Below are 12831 nucleotides of genomic sequence, written 5' to 3'. Positions count from 1 at the left end.
GTACTGTTCTCTTATAAAACAGAAGAACATGAGACAATTTAAATATTCCATTAGAGGAAATTACCTAAATAAATTATGTTTAATTTGTACAAAATACAGTGTAATATGCCTCAATTAATATCACAATATGTTTATTAAATTAAAAAGTTACAGTATAGTAGTATTTATTGCTGTAGGATGGCATTATGAGTAATTTCTGTTTTAAATTTTCTTCTTACATATATTTTCTTATTTTTCTAACAACACACATTTTGGGGAGAGAATAATAATAATTTCAAAAATATTTAAAAATTGAAACTGTTGAGGGAAAGAAACCACCAAGAATCCAAGGAAGGAGATTATAATGACAGAAACACTATCATATCTGAAGAAGGCATTCATAAACTGATAACTAATGGCTGATAAAATGGAATATGCTATAAGGCCAAAAGAGTTTCCTAAAATTGCAAACACTAAATTGAAACTAAAAATATCAAAGATATTTGTTTAAAAAAAAAGAAAAAAGAAGATTTAGCAAAGAATCAACAGTGTTAAATACAGACTAATATAGAATAACACAATTTTAGTCTAATTACACAAATAAGGCATCATACTTGTATGGGAAACTCAAAAACACAGAATTGAAAAGAAAAAGAAACTATGAATATGTGGGCAATAGAAAAGAGAAAATATTAGAAAAGCAGAAACTATAACTAAGGAAATGATTATAGAAAATTTGCTTGAGTTAAAGAAGAATCTCAGCATGACTAATAAAAGGATCAATTCAGCAACAGTCCTGAAGGCCACAGAACACTATGATTATTAAGGAGAAAACAGTTAAAGACAACCATAAAAAAATTACATGAAATTTAAGTGCTAGAAAAGGAAAGAGTTTGGGAGAAATCTTTAATAAGCTAAGAGAAATAATGCTAGCACCATAAAGGCAGTTTCAAACCAAAGTAATTTTTCTTTAAAGTTAAAAAGATACTGCTTACAATTCTAAAAGGCCTGAAATAATTTCTAACAATGTTCTATGCTGGCAAACTGGTATCAGAGACAACAGGTTCAGAAAAGAAAAAATATATAAAATGTGAAAGATTTGATCATTCGTTTACTCATTCACTCAACACGTTTACTGAGCCATGATGTGCTAAGCACTGTTCAACCTGTTGGAGAGAGAACAGTTAAAGATAGGATCAGCTTGCAGCTGCAGCTGGTTTATGGTAGCTCTATCTTATCTTCAGGGTTACCTGGACATCTAGTAGCAACCCTTGGCCAAGATGGGGTAAAATGCACTAACTAGTCATTTATAATGTGCTATTTAATGTCCCCTGGAGGAACTCCATATCAGTTTATTTACATTGTTTATTGAAAATGTACAGATTGCTGGTTTACATCTGAATTACCAGTGGGGTATAAAAGACCCCTCAGAAAACTTGTGCCTTGACTCCCAAGACCGAAGTATCTTGCATGTACCTTGGAGATTCATAACCCAAAGACAAAGTGCATCCTGTGCAACTGAGAAAGGGGCCGGGGAGATGTGTCTGGAAATTCCCATCTCTTTGTATTTGCATGTATTTTCTTTCTCTTGCTGAAAGAAAGCCTTATGTGGGTGTATCCTTGTGGGCGAAGTCTTGTTGAGCCTTTTCAATTATCTGACTTGACTCTGTAATTGTTGCAGCAGTGAACAAAACTTCCATCTAATAGGATAAGGCAGGCAATAAGCCAAACAGAAAAATAGTATGTTATATGATGCTAAATGCTATGGAGAAAAACAAAGTAGGAAAGGGCTATAAGGAGTTCCAACCAGGGGAGCCAGGGAAAAGTTTGCTGAGAAGGCAACATTTTTTTGTGTGTTTGAATTTTTTCCATGAATATTTTTTTAATTGAAATAAAAAATAATTGAAATATAGTTGACGTACAATATTATGTTAGTTTCAGGTGTACTACAAAGTGATTTGACATTTGCATACATTGTGAAATGATCACCACAATAACTCTAGTAACCATCTGTACCCATATTATACCCATATAATACCCAATATTATTGACCATATTCTTTATGTTGAGAATGTGACATTTAAGCAAAGACATAAGGAGTGAGGGGAAAGTACACACAAGTATATGGGGGAAAAGCACTGCAGGCAGAGAAAAGAAGGAGCAAAAGGCCCTCACAAATGGGCGGAAGCCAAGGTAAAGCAAGGAGGCTAAAATAGCTGGAGTAGAACAAATCAGGAGAAAAAGTAATAGGAGATGAACTCAGAGAGGTGGTGGGGTAACAGACCAAGCAGGATATTTTAGGCCACTGTCATGACTGGTTTTTAAGTAGAAGGAGATAGGAAGCACCTGGATACCAGAAGAGTGGCTTCTTCAGAATTGTACTTACAAGTCTTCCTCTAGAAACTCTGCTAAGAACAAAAGGACAGATTCTAGGTGGGCAGCTTAGAAGCAGAAAGAGCAATTAAGAGGCTACTGAAATAGTCCAGACAAGAGATGGCTGCTTGGACCAGTGAAATAGGAATGATCCTAGTAAGAAGTGGATGGATTCTGGATATACTTCAAAGTAAAGCTGAAAGGATTTGCTGATGGATTACATGTAAGGTACAAGAAAAAAAGTGTAATCAAATAGAGGTGAATTAAAATAACTAGTGAGTTGTAACTGCCTACTGAAGAGTTCCACTTGAATGCTCAATATGCCTCTCAAACTTAATTAAGCTCATCATCTTCACTAATGGACCTGTTTCTCCTCCTGTATTCTCTATCTCAAGGGCAAGTTACCTCTGCCCAATTACCCAATCTAGACACTTAAAGGTTATCTTTGTTTTTTTTTTTTTTCCTCATGCTCCTTAGATCTAATCAGTTCCCAAATCTTCCTTAAAATCTCTCAAGTCTGTTGAATTCTTTCCATTTTGAATGCTGTTCTCTTAGTTCAGACCTTTATCATGCCTTGCCTGAACTACTAGAACAGGAAGGAAATAAAAAAGGAAACAATTCACTGAGCAACTACATGTGCCAGGAAGCAGGCTACATGATTTACAGTCACTATTTTTTAATCAAATCATCCTGATTTGCTTCCCTCTAATTTTTCCACACTCCAATGTATTTTCCAAGAGCAATTTCCAAATATAATATAATCATGTTATTCCACCATTTCAGTGGGTCTGGGGCTTTTTACATGGTGATTCCTCTGCCTGGAGATATTTTTATACCATCATTTCTTTTGCATTTTTACCTCATTAATATATATATATATATATATTTAGCCAATAGAACCTACCTCGAGAAAATCCTTAGGTGCATAAACAGGCCTGAAAAGGCTTAAATCTAGAATTAATAAGATAGATTAAAACAAAATTTCAATTATAACATAAAAATTCTTATTAATAATAAATTTTAATGATTCTTTCATATGTTGCTATGCAGCTAGATTAATTCAAACATTTGCAGAATATCAGTTATTTGTCATACATTGTGTTAAGTATTGGGCCAATAAAAATAAAAAGGTAGTCCCTTCCCTTGACAGCCTAGATGACATACTCTAGAAGAAATAAAGAGTCCCCCCTTTGATAAATTTGTAATAGATTATTTGTAGTTGAATTGAAAAACAATGTCAGTATAATATGAAAGTTCTATATGAGAATAGAGAATTCTATATGAGAATTCTCAAAGTACTTAGAATACAAACAATGCATTCTTAGTGAATTCCTGTAGTTGTATTGAACTGTTCTCCCTTTTGAACTTCTATAACACACTGCTCCCTTTATTATGGCACAATTTCTTGCCCAGTACCCACCCCCCTCAACTTTCTTTTAAGAAGGAGTGGTGAGGAATTATGTACATGTCTACCTAAACAATTTTATATATGTATCTGTTTATCATAGTAAATGTTAGAGTTCTCACTCATTATATGTTTATAAAATTGATTGACTCAATTTTAAACATTAAAATGAACCAAAATAAATTCTTAAAAACATTTTAGAAGTATTAAAACTGTTCCACATATACCCTGGTTTCTCTTCAGATCAAATAAATCTCTTGCCTTTTACTAAAGATTTTCGTGGAGAGAAACAAATCTGAGTGTTTAATAAATTTTTTGAGGCCTTGCTTTGGTAGGGCTAGTAAAAAAAAACCCCAAAATTTTCCACATTTAATCCATCTTTAACATCTCAATGTAATTAAAGTTTGAAAAAGATTTGTCTATGAAATCCACTGAATGATTTAATTTACCCTTTTATAAAAATGTTTTCAAATGCTGCTTTAAAAAAAGATAACTGATTTAAATATCCTCAAAATAATGGAGAACACTGACCAAAGTTAGGAATTTTAAACTGCAAAGTAGAAGTTTAAACAAAAAAAATCAGATGATAGTAAATTAGTGGAGTGGGAAAGTTGCTGTCTTTCCAAAAAAATTGTTAATATTGTTATTTTGGATTCACAATTAAGAAGGCAATTTTTTTTTCCCACTACCACATTTTGAAAAGAGTTTTACATATACCTGGCTCATCAGTTCCCATTTCATTCCATTTATTGAGAAGTTCTTTCTGTTCTCCAACTGGCCTCTAAAAAAGGTAATTTTAAAATTGGTTTTGTTTTGTGAAGTTAAGCAATGAAGATGAAAAATAAGAATCAATACCTTATCTAAAAGCTTAAATAAGCTACCATAACACAAGAAAAAATAATTTCATTACATATGGTTAGCTTCTTAGGGAATTACACTTAAATTACATTATTTAACTATTACATTATACAGTAGTCTCAGTGGCTCTGTTACAATGTGGTGCTAATGAGTCCAAGAATAGAAGGTAAATGATCTGTGCTGGCTAGTAAAATTTCACAAAGAAAAACTGCTCCTCAGCCACATACTACATCTCTTACCCCATCTAGCAATCTGAGAAATGCATTGCAAGGGGGACTGGCCAAGAGAGTGTGACTGTGAATCAGTAGCACCATCTTCCTATATGAAAGACAATATATTATACAATACTACATATTTAGACAGTTTTTCATATAAACTTATCTTTTTTTTTTACACCATCCTTCTGGTGCCTTCAGTGACTTGTGCTTGGATATTATCCAAAGTACATTCACTATATCCTGTCCAACAGCAGGAAATAAATAGCAGGTTTGGAGAATGAAGTGAAGAGAAACGTTCTCTCCTACTCATGAGCAGCTATAAAGAATCCAGAATATTTCTCAAGTGGCTTTTCTCTCCTTTTTCACCTCTCCCCTCTCAAAGCCCAGAGTGACAGATAAATGTTGAGTATTAGATCTAAATAGTTCTGCAGAGATGACAAATCATTCAAGTAAGGAGACTAAAGGTAATTAAAACCTTTAAAGTGTATTTATAAGACAAATCTCCAAATCACCTATACTGCAGAGTCTATATTTATTCTCAAGATATAGGTTTATTACAAAAAGCACTACGGCATACATAATAGAAACCTATATAAACTACATCCACATAATTGGCCTTTCACAGATTTTTGTTTCAAAACAAACTGATATACTAGTAATAAAAAAAGATAAATCTGCCTGACAGTTATTTCATGATACTTCCTAGTACTTGATTCACAAAAAAATACTTAAATGTTAGAAGTACTTTCCGTGCTCTGTGGTGACTTAGATGGGTGGGAGGGAGGTCCAAGAGGGAGGGGATATATGTATACATAATAGCTGATTCACTTCGTTGTAAAGCAACTATACTCCAATCAAAAAAAAAAAAAAAGTACCTTTCGTGCCAATGGGATACTCAATTCAGTGCACATACTATTTAAACTCTTCAAAATTCTTTTTTCCCAACTTCCCTGAAACATAAGGAACAATCTATTATTATTTCTGGTTAACAGTACCAAAACTGATTTTAAAACATTAAAGATGTTATGAGCTATATAGAAATGGTGAAGTTGGTTGAGATTGGTTATCTTTATTCATTAGTTTACTCAACAAATATTGATTACTGCCTACTATGTGCCGGATACTATCCTTTACGCTGTGAAGTAAGCTGTGAGTAACAGAAAGTCTCCGTCCTCATGGAACTGACGTTCTACTGGAGGACGGGAATGAAGATAGACAAAAAAAATAAATCAACAATCAGATGGTGATAAACATTACAAGGGAAAACAGCAGATAATAAAAAGGTAAGTTAGATTTAAGCATTTTATAAATGTTTGATACTCAGGAATCCCATTAATGACCTAGTAAAATAAAATTTTACAGAAATTGTTATATTATAATTTTTCCAAACATGATATTTTACCCTAAATACTTCATCATGAATTTTCTAAGAATAAGAACTTTCTCCTACCTAACCACATTACCATTGTCACACCTAAAAACACTAATATTTCATATTATCTAATATTTAGTCCATATTCAAAAATTTCCAATTATCCCCAAAAATGTCTTTATATTTTTTAAAGTCCTGGATCCATTAAAATTGAATGTATTACATTACATTTGGTTGTTATGTCTCATTCCTTGTAGCTTAATCTGGAGTGCTTTCATCCTTTTCTTTTTCATAGCGACTTTTTTGAGGAGTCCAGACCACTCGTCTTTTATGTATCACAATCTGGATTGGTCTTACTACTTTTTCACAGTATTTATTACATTTCTTGTAAACTTGAAATAATAAGTTAATTTTAATGGTCAGTCATAAATAGATTACCCATATATACCATATTTTAGTAAACTATTCTTTTTAATGCCAAGCTAAAATGCCATAATTTTTGGTCTTTTTATTAAAATATGCCTACAGACCACTTCTGACTCACTAAAACCAAAATAAAATAATGCCAAAGCTCCAAAATTTAACCCAAATGAGGAGAAAAGGAGAGAATTATATATTACATTACCCATAAAGGACAGTTACAACCAGACAATAAAAGCAGAATAATAATAGCTCCATTATGTGATTGTTATAAAGATTAAAGTACTTTGAACAGTGACACAATAATGATAATCATTCAATAATTGATAGCTTTTACTACAGCTATCATTATTCAGAGCTTCTTCTTTAATACACATATTTAAATACATTACTCTCTATCTGGAATAAACCCTCCATGCTCTCCTCCCATCCCAACATACTCATTCCTACATTATCTGAATAAATTTTATTCACCTTCCAGGTCTTTACCTCTATTAAGCCTTCTCTTACCTGGCCCCTCATCCCAGATAATATTCGGTACATTTGTTTATGAGTTCTCAAAGCACCTCTTCCTTCACCTATCATAGCACATATCACACTTTGTCTAGCACATAATAAATTCTCAATAATTGAACAGATTTTACCCTAAGTTATGTTGCAAGCATTTAAAAATAATCTGATACAACTGCCTAAGCAACAAATGAACAGGAAAAAAATCATCTATAGGAGGAATACAGAACTGTGTGAAATGCATGAGGCTTAATTTACTAAATATGTAGAAATAGGTTTTCAAGAATAAAAGAATACTCTTAATATACTGCATGAAATACTGCCCATACCGTGTGACCCCACCTCCTTCCCACCCTGGGCAGGTAACCCGGCCCCGCCCCAGCTGTGGCCCCTGGCTGCAGAGAAGTCTGAAACGCAGGTGCCCTGCCAGGGCCTGAGTGGCCATCCCCCCCACCGCCGGCAGACCCGGAGCACCCTGTACAAGGGACACAGGTTCGATCCCTGTCCAGGAAGATCCCACATGCCGCAGAGCAACTAAGCCCGTGCACCACAACTACTGAGCCTGCGCTCTAGAGCCCGTGAGCCACAACTACTGAAGCCCATGCTCCAGGAGCCCATACTCCGCAACAAGAGAAGCCACTGCAATGAGAAGCCCGCAAACCACAACGAAGAGTAGCCCCCGCTCACCACAACTAGAGAAAGCTCACGCGCAGCAACAAAGACCCAATGCAGCCAAATAAATAAATAAAATTTTTTTAATTGCATGAAATACCCCCAAAATGAATTCCATTTACTGGCTTATTTTCAATTCTTTCTCTTTTCTTTTCTTTTTTTTTAACTGTAAAAAGTTCTCTTAGATCCAAGACTTAAAATACATTTGGGTACATTATTCATGACCAAACTTTAATTATTGCAATATAACCCCCTTCCACCCTCAACATCCTTATCCCCAATTTATCTAGATAAATCTTATTCAACGTTCAGATCTCAGCTTAAAAATAATTTCCTCTAATAAGCCTTCTGTCACTTACTCCCCCAACTCCAGATTGTTGGGGGAGCAGGTATGAGAAAGTTTAATTTAAAAAACTGTTAATTTTAATTCAGCCATTACTATAAAACTAAAATTTGCATAAGATTAAAAAGTCAATCCCTGAATTTGTATTACTTATCCTATTATATAAAAAACTAAACTTCTAGCTATTGAATTATGATTCCAAAAATTCTCATTTTCAACCACTAATAAGAGGGCTCTTGAGTTGATAAAAAGAAAATAACTCTAAGATATAAAAACAAAATTAAAGTTACAAGAGACATCAATGTGTGGCTTATACACTGTGCATATTTTCAAGACTGCAATACACTATTTTAATACAACATAAAACCTACTAAAAACTCAAACATGAAGACCGTTTAAAATAGAATGATACTTTCTGTAATTATACCTTGATAAGATATTCTGAAACATATTTATCTTATCCTTTAAAAAATTATTCTAACAAAAACATCTCTCCAGGTGTTTTCAGTAAAGTACAATTTCAAGTGATTAATCATAGTTCTCCTAAATGGATATTCCACTTTACCAAGTATTTCAACTTACCAAATTTAAATTTAATGTTACATGTAATATATAGAGAAACTAGTTAAGAAAAAGGTTACAAAGAAAAGAAATTAGATATTAGAAGAAAGCATTCTGAATGAAAATAATTTAGGAAACAGAGCTATGTGATTTTCATGTGTTTACATGTGTTATTTTATTAATCCTGTGAGATATGTATCATTACTCTCATTTTACAAATGAGGAAACTTTTTAAAAGAACACCTGAGAGTAGAATGGAAAAGAATATTAAGAACTGAAGCAATGCTGCACAAAGTTTTACTCAATTATTTTTTCTGTGCTCTGCAACTAAAGCAGAAACTTGGAAATGGGGACTTCCCCGGTTGTCCAGTGGTAAAGAATCTGCCTTACAATGCAGGAGATGAGGGTTTGATCCCTGGTTGGGGAACTAAGATCCCACATGTCATGTGGCAACTAAGCCCGTGCACCACATCTACTGAGCTTGCCCACCTCAGCGAGAGAGCCTGCGTGCCACAAACTATAGAGCCCATGCACTCTGAAGCCCACGTGCCACAACTACAGAGCCCACATGCTCTGAAGCCTGAGCACCACAACTAGAGAGAAACCCATGCACCACAACAAAGAGCCCATGCACAACAACGAAAGATCCTGCATGCCGCAACTAAGATCTGATGCAGCCAAAAAAAAAAAAAAAGGAAACTTGGAAATGATCCAGAAGAGAAGAACAACTTAAAACTGAAAGAAGGAAAGAGGAAAAGGATGTTCAATTCAGAAAAAATCAAATTTTTATGGCTAGAAAAGGGGGAAATGAGGTGTAACAGCTGAGTTTTCAAATAATGAAAAGACACAGATTCAACAAATGTTTATTGTGCACCTATTAAACACATGTCACTAAAAGATGAATGAAACAGCATCCCTGTAGTGAGGGTGGGGAGGATAAGACAGAAACAAATAATATAAGCTGCAAAAAGTTCATAAGGGCTACACCAGTCTATATGTCACAAACCAAAGAAAACATAAAACAATAAGCAAGCAATAGGAAGCCAGGTATATCAAAACTTCTAGTTGACAACAGAACACATACCACTTCCTTGAAAATCCTAAAAATAATGAAAGAAAAGCGACCCCAGTGGTTGGCCACTTCCCTACTCCCTGTTCCATATCTATGGCAAGGTTGGCAGGATTTTTCCAAGGTACGCCTTGCAAGAACTTCAGTCAGATGGCCAGAAGTCATTTCATAGAAGTCTTGGATGGTCAGAGAAATCATTTGCTCAGACATCAGGAATAGTAATAGGATTTCCTGACAATGAGGGAAATCCAAGATGAAGCAAGCGGCTGCTTTTAAGCTGGGTCATCCTCAAGAACTCTAATCTTGAGTAAGTGGTATTCATTCATTCCTTTGTCTCACTGACTAACATGTACTGAATGCTTTCTATCTATAAAGCACAAAGCTCAGACCAGTGAGTAAATGTTATAAGGAGCATGTAACCATTTAACACAAGCAAGAAACTTTCCAACAAGTAAGAAGACTTAATCAAAATGGGTTAAGTCAGTGAAATTGTGAATTCCCTGTTTCCAGAAGCTCTCCACCAAAAGGAGACGAACTCTAGAGGTTGGACTGGATAAATGTGAAGGTCCACTTTAGCTCCAGTTTTACAGATACTTAATTTTTCTCAGGTCCTATTTCTGGAGGTGAATAAATAAGCTCTAAGTCTCAAAACTAAATGCTCAAAAAAAATCATAGTTATTTCTATGTTATTATTTAAGTAAAAATTTCAGTGTACCTAGCACCAAAAAAAAGTAGAAGTAGCAAATAAGTTATTGAAAAATGACAGTGCGTTAATACAAAATAAGAAGAAAGTAATAGTTTCTACCCCAAAGACTTATAAAATAAAGATCTTTTAAAATGTTGTTTAAAAGGAAAATGAATGGCATTTTACATTTAAATGTTTAAATAGGAAGACATTACCTTTTACCTAAACCCATATCCTCTCTAAATGAAATTATTGTTGCATTCTAATCAGTTTCCCTAATAATTGGAATCTATGGTATTAACTCAAAGTATTTCAAGAGTTTTATAAATACAGTAGTTTCTAAGCCATGAGAGGCAAAGGATTCACAAAAGAACTGCAACTGTATTGAAATCTTTAAATGGGTAGTAACTATCACCTTGTTACTTTTTCATAGTAATGAAAATAAATAAGAAGTCATTTAAAAATACATAATAAATATATATTTATTTTCTCCGGTTATAAAAGTAACACATTTATTCAAGATAGTTGGAAAAACAATAATATGTAAAGAATAAAATAATAAATAAGCACTCATAGATTTCAATCAGCCAAAATAACCACTGTTACCATTTTATTCTCTTCATTTTTTTCTATGCATGAATGTGTACAATTGTGTATGTGTACAAGATGTATATGTGTGTATGAATATACACACGCATATATATATACATTTAATTAAAGCAGAATTTTTTTTTTTTTTTTTTTTTTTTTAATGCGTTACGCGGGCCTCTCACCGCTGTGGCCTCTCCCGTTGCGGAGGACAGGCTCCGGACGCGCAGGCTCAGCGGCCATGGCTCACGGGCCCAGCCGCTCCGCGGCATGTGGGATCCTCCCAGACCGGGGCACGAACCCGCGTCCCCTGCATCGGCAGGCGGACTCTCAACCACTGCGCCACCAGGGAAGCCCAATTATTTTGTTTTTATACTTTGCTTTTCCATTTAAGATTATATCATAGGCAATTTCCCATGTCATTATATTTCTTCAAAAATGTCATTTCTGATGCCTGTATAACATTGTCTTTTGGAGTTTCCATGTTATATTTAAGCAGGCCCTATTGCTGTTCGTTTAGATGCCTTAAAATTTTTTACTATTATCATGAACATGAATTTCTGTGTTTCTCTGATTCTTTCCTTTAGGGTCTGAGAAATGAAATTACTAGGGATAAGGGTATGAATATTTCCTAAAAGGGAATACTTTGCAGTTTTTGATTATTCAATTCATTCATTATTTTAAAAAAAATATCTATTGAGCGTCTACCATGGGCTAGGCACTATGCCAGATGTTGCAGATATAATTGTGAAAAGAGAGACACTGGCCCTGCTCTACAGAATCTAGTGATGATACAGACAACCCAAGTATTGTGGTGGGAAGTATAGGGTGCCTCCCATGTGGAAGATTGGAGAAACAGGATAAATATCTGAGTATCTGAGAACTAGGGGTCAGAAGTCCTTCCTAAAGAAACTATCATCTAACACAGGACCTGAAGAATATGCAGAAGTTAGCCAAAAATATGTGGGATTTGAGGGTAGGCAGTTTTGGGTAGAAGCAACAGCATGAGCACAGGTTCTCCTGCTGGGGAACAACTGAGGAGATCAAGGATGACTAGAGAGAGAGAACATACGTGTGTGGAAGTGGGCATGGGAGTGGCAGTAGGGGGAGGGACAATGTGAGGAGGCAAAAGATGAGACCTGAACAGTAAAAAGGGGCAAGATCACTTAAAGCCTTTTAAGCAAAAGTAAGGAATTGGAGCTCTATCCTAAAAGCCTTAGAGGTTTTAAGAAATGGAGTGACAATACAGAAGGCAGAAAGGCCAATTAGGAAGGGGATGTGAATTGAAGTAATATAAAACTAGCAAAATTCTCATTTTTGCTAAGGTTACTCGATTGACAGTGAATAGGATAAATTCAACCACACAGCACGTCTTGAGTTTGTCTGAGCATTTCTGGACTGGATACAGAAATAGGCTAAATATCGTCAGGTAGTGTAGATTCTGGAGCGGCTGTCCAAGATTCAAATTCCAGGTCTTCCACTGAGTAGTTTGGTAAAGTTGGCCCCATCTAAGACCGTAAGAGTGACCCATTTCATAGAGTCAGCATAAATATTAAATGAGTGAATACTTGTAAAGTACTAGAATGGTACCTGGCACGTAATTAGAGCTCTATGTGCTTACTACTATTATTTCACAAGAAAACTTATGCACTTATATTTATCACACTGCATATAAGTTTCTTCAAATATTGCTTCCTGTGAAAGGTGTAGCAAAATAGTTCCCAAAGTATTTTACATGGAAATAGATTACATAAGTTTGAACAACACTAGATTAAATA

At 34.6% G+C, this 12831-nt stretch overlaps 1 protein-coding gene and 1 non-coding gene across 4 annotated transcripts in view; one reads left to right on the top strand and one right to left on the bottom strand.

Annotated features, from left to right (window-relative positions):
* TBC1D19 (TBC1 domain family member 19) overlaps positions 1-12831 on the bottom strand; it is a 156268-nt gene that overhangs the window by 83532 nt on the left and 59905 nt on the right. For 2 of the 3 annotated variants that reach the window (XM_032633641.1, XM_032633645.1), the window contains 3 exons: positions 5709-5783; positions 4475-4538; positions 3257-3303 (listed from right to left, as the gene is read on the bottom strand). The exons of the other annotated variant lie outside the window; for it this stretch is intronic. In XM_032633641.1, the coding sequence (XP_032489532.1) occupies positions 3257-3303; positions 4475-4538; positions 5709-5783 (186 nt within the window). The remainder of the gene's footprint in view (positions 1-3256; positions 3304-4474; positions 4539-5708; positions 5784-12831) is intronic. 3 annotated transcript variants of the gene reach the window in all.
* On the top strand, positions 3981-4096 carry LOC116754852. Its single transcript, XR_004350183.1, has one exon. It is a non-coding gene; the product is annotated as a U5 spliceosomal RNA (small nuclear RNA).

Source organism: Phocoena sinus, chromosome 5, assembly GCF_008692025.1.
Source record: "Phocoena sinus isolate mPhoSin1 chromosome 5, mPhoSin1.pri, whole genome shotgun sequence".
In the NCBI taxonomy this organism is placed as follows: Eukaryota; Metazoa; Chordata; class Mammalia; order Artiodactyla; family Phocoenidae; genus Phocoena; species Phocoena sinus.
This window is presented reverse-complemented; position numbering and strand designations above follow the sequence as displayed.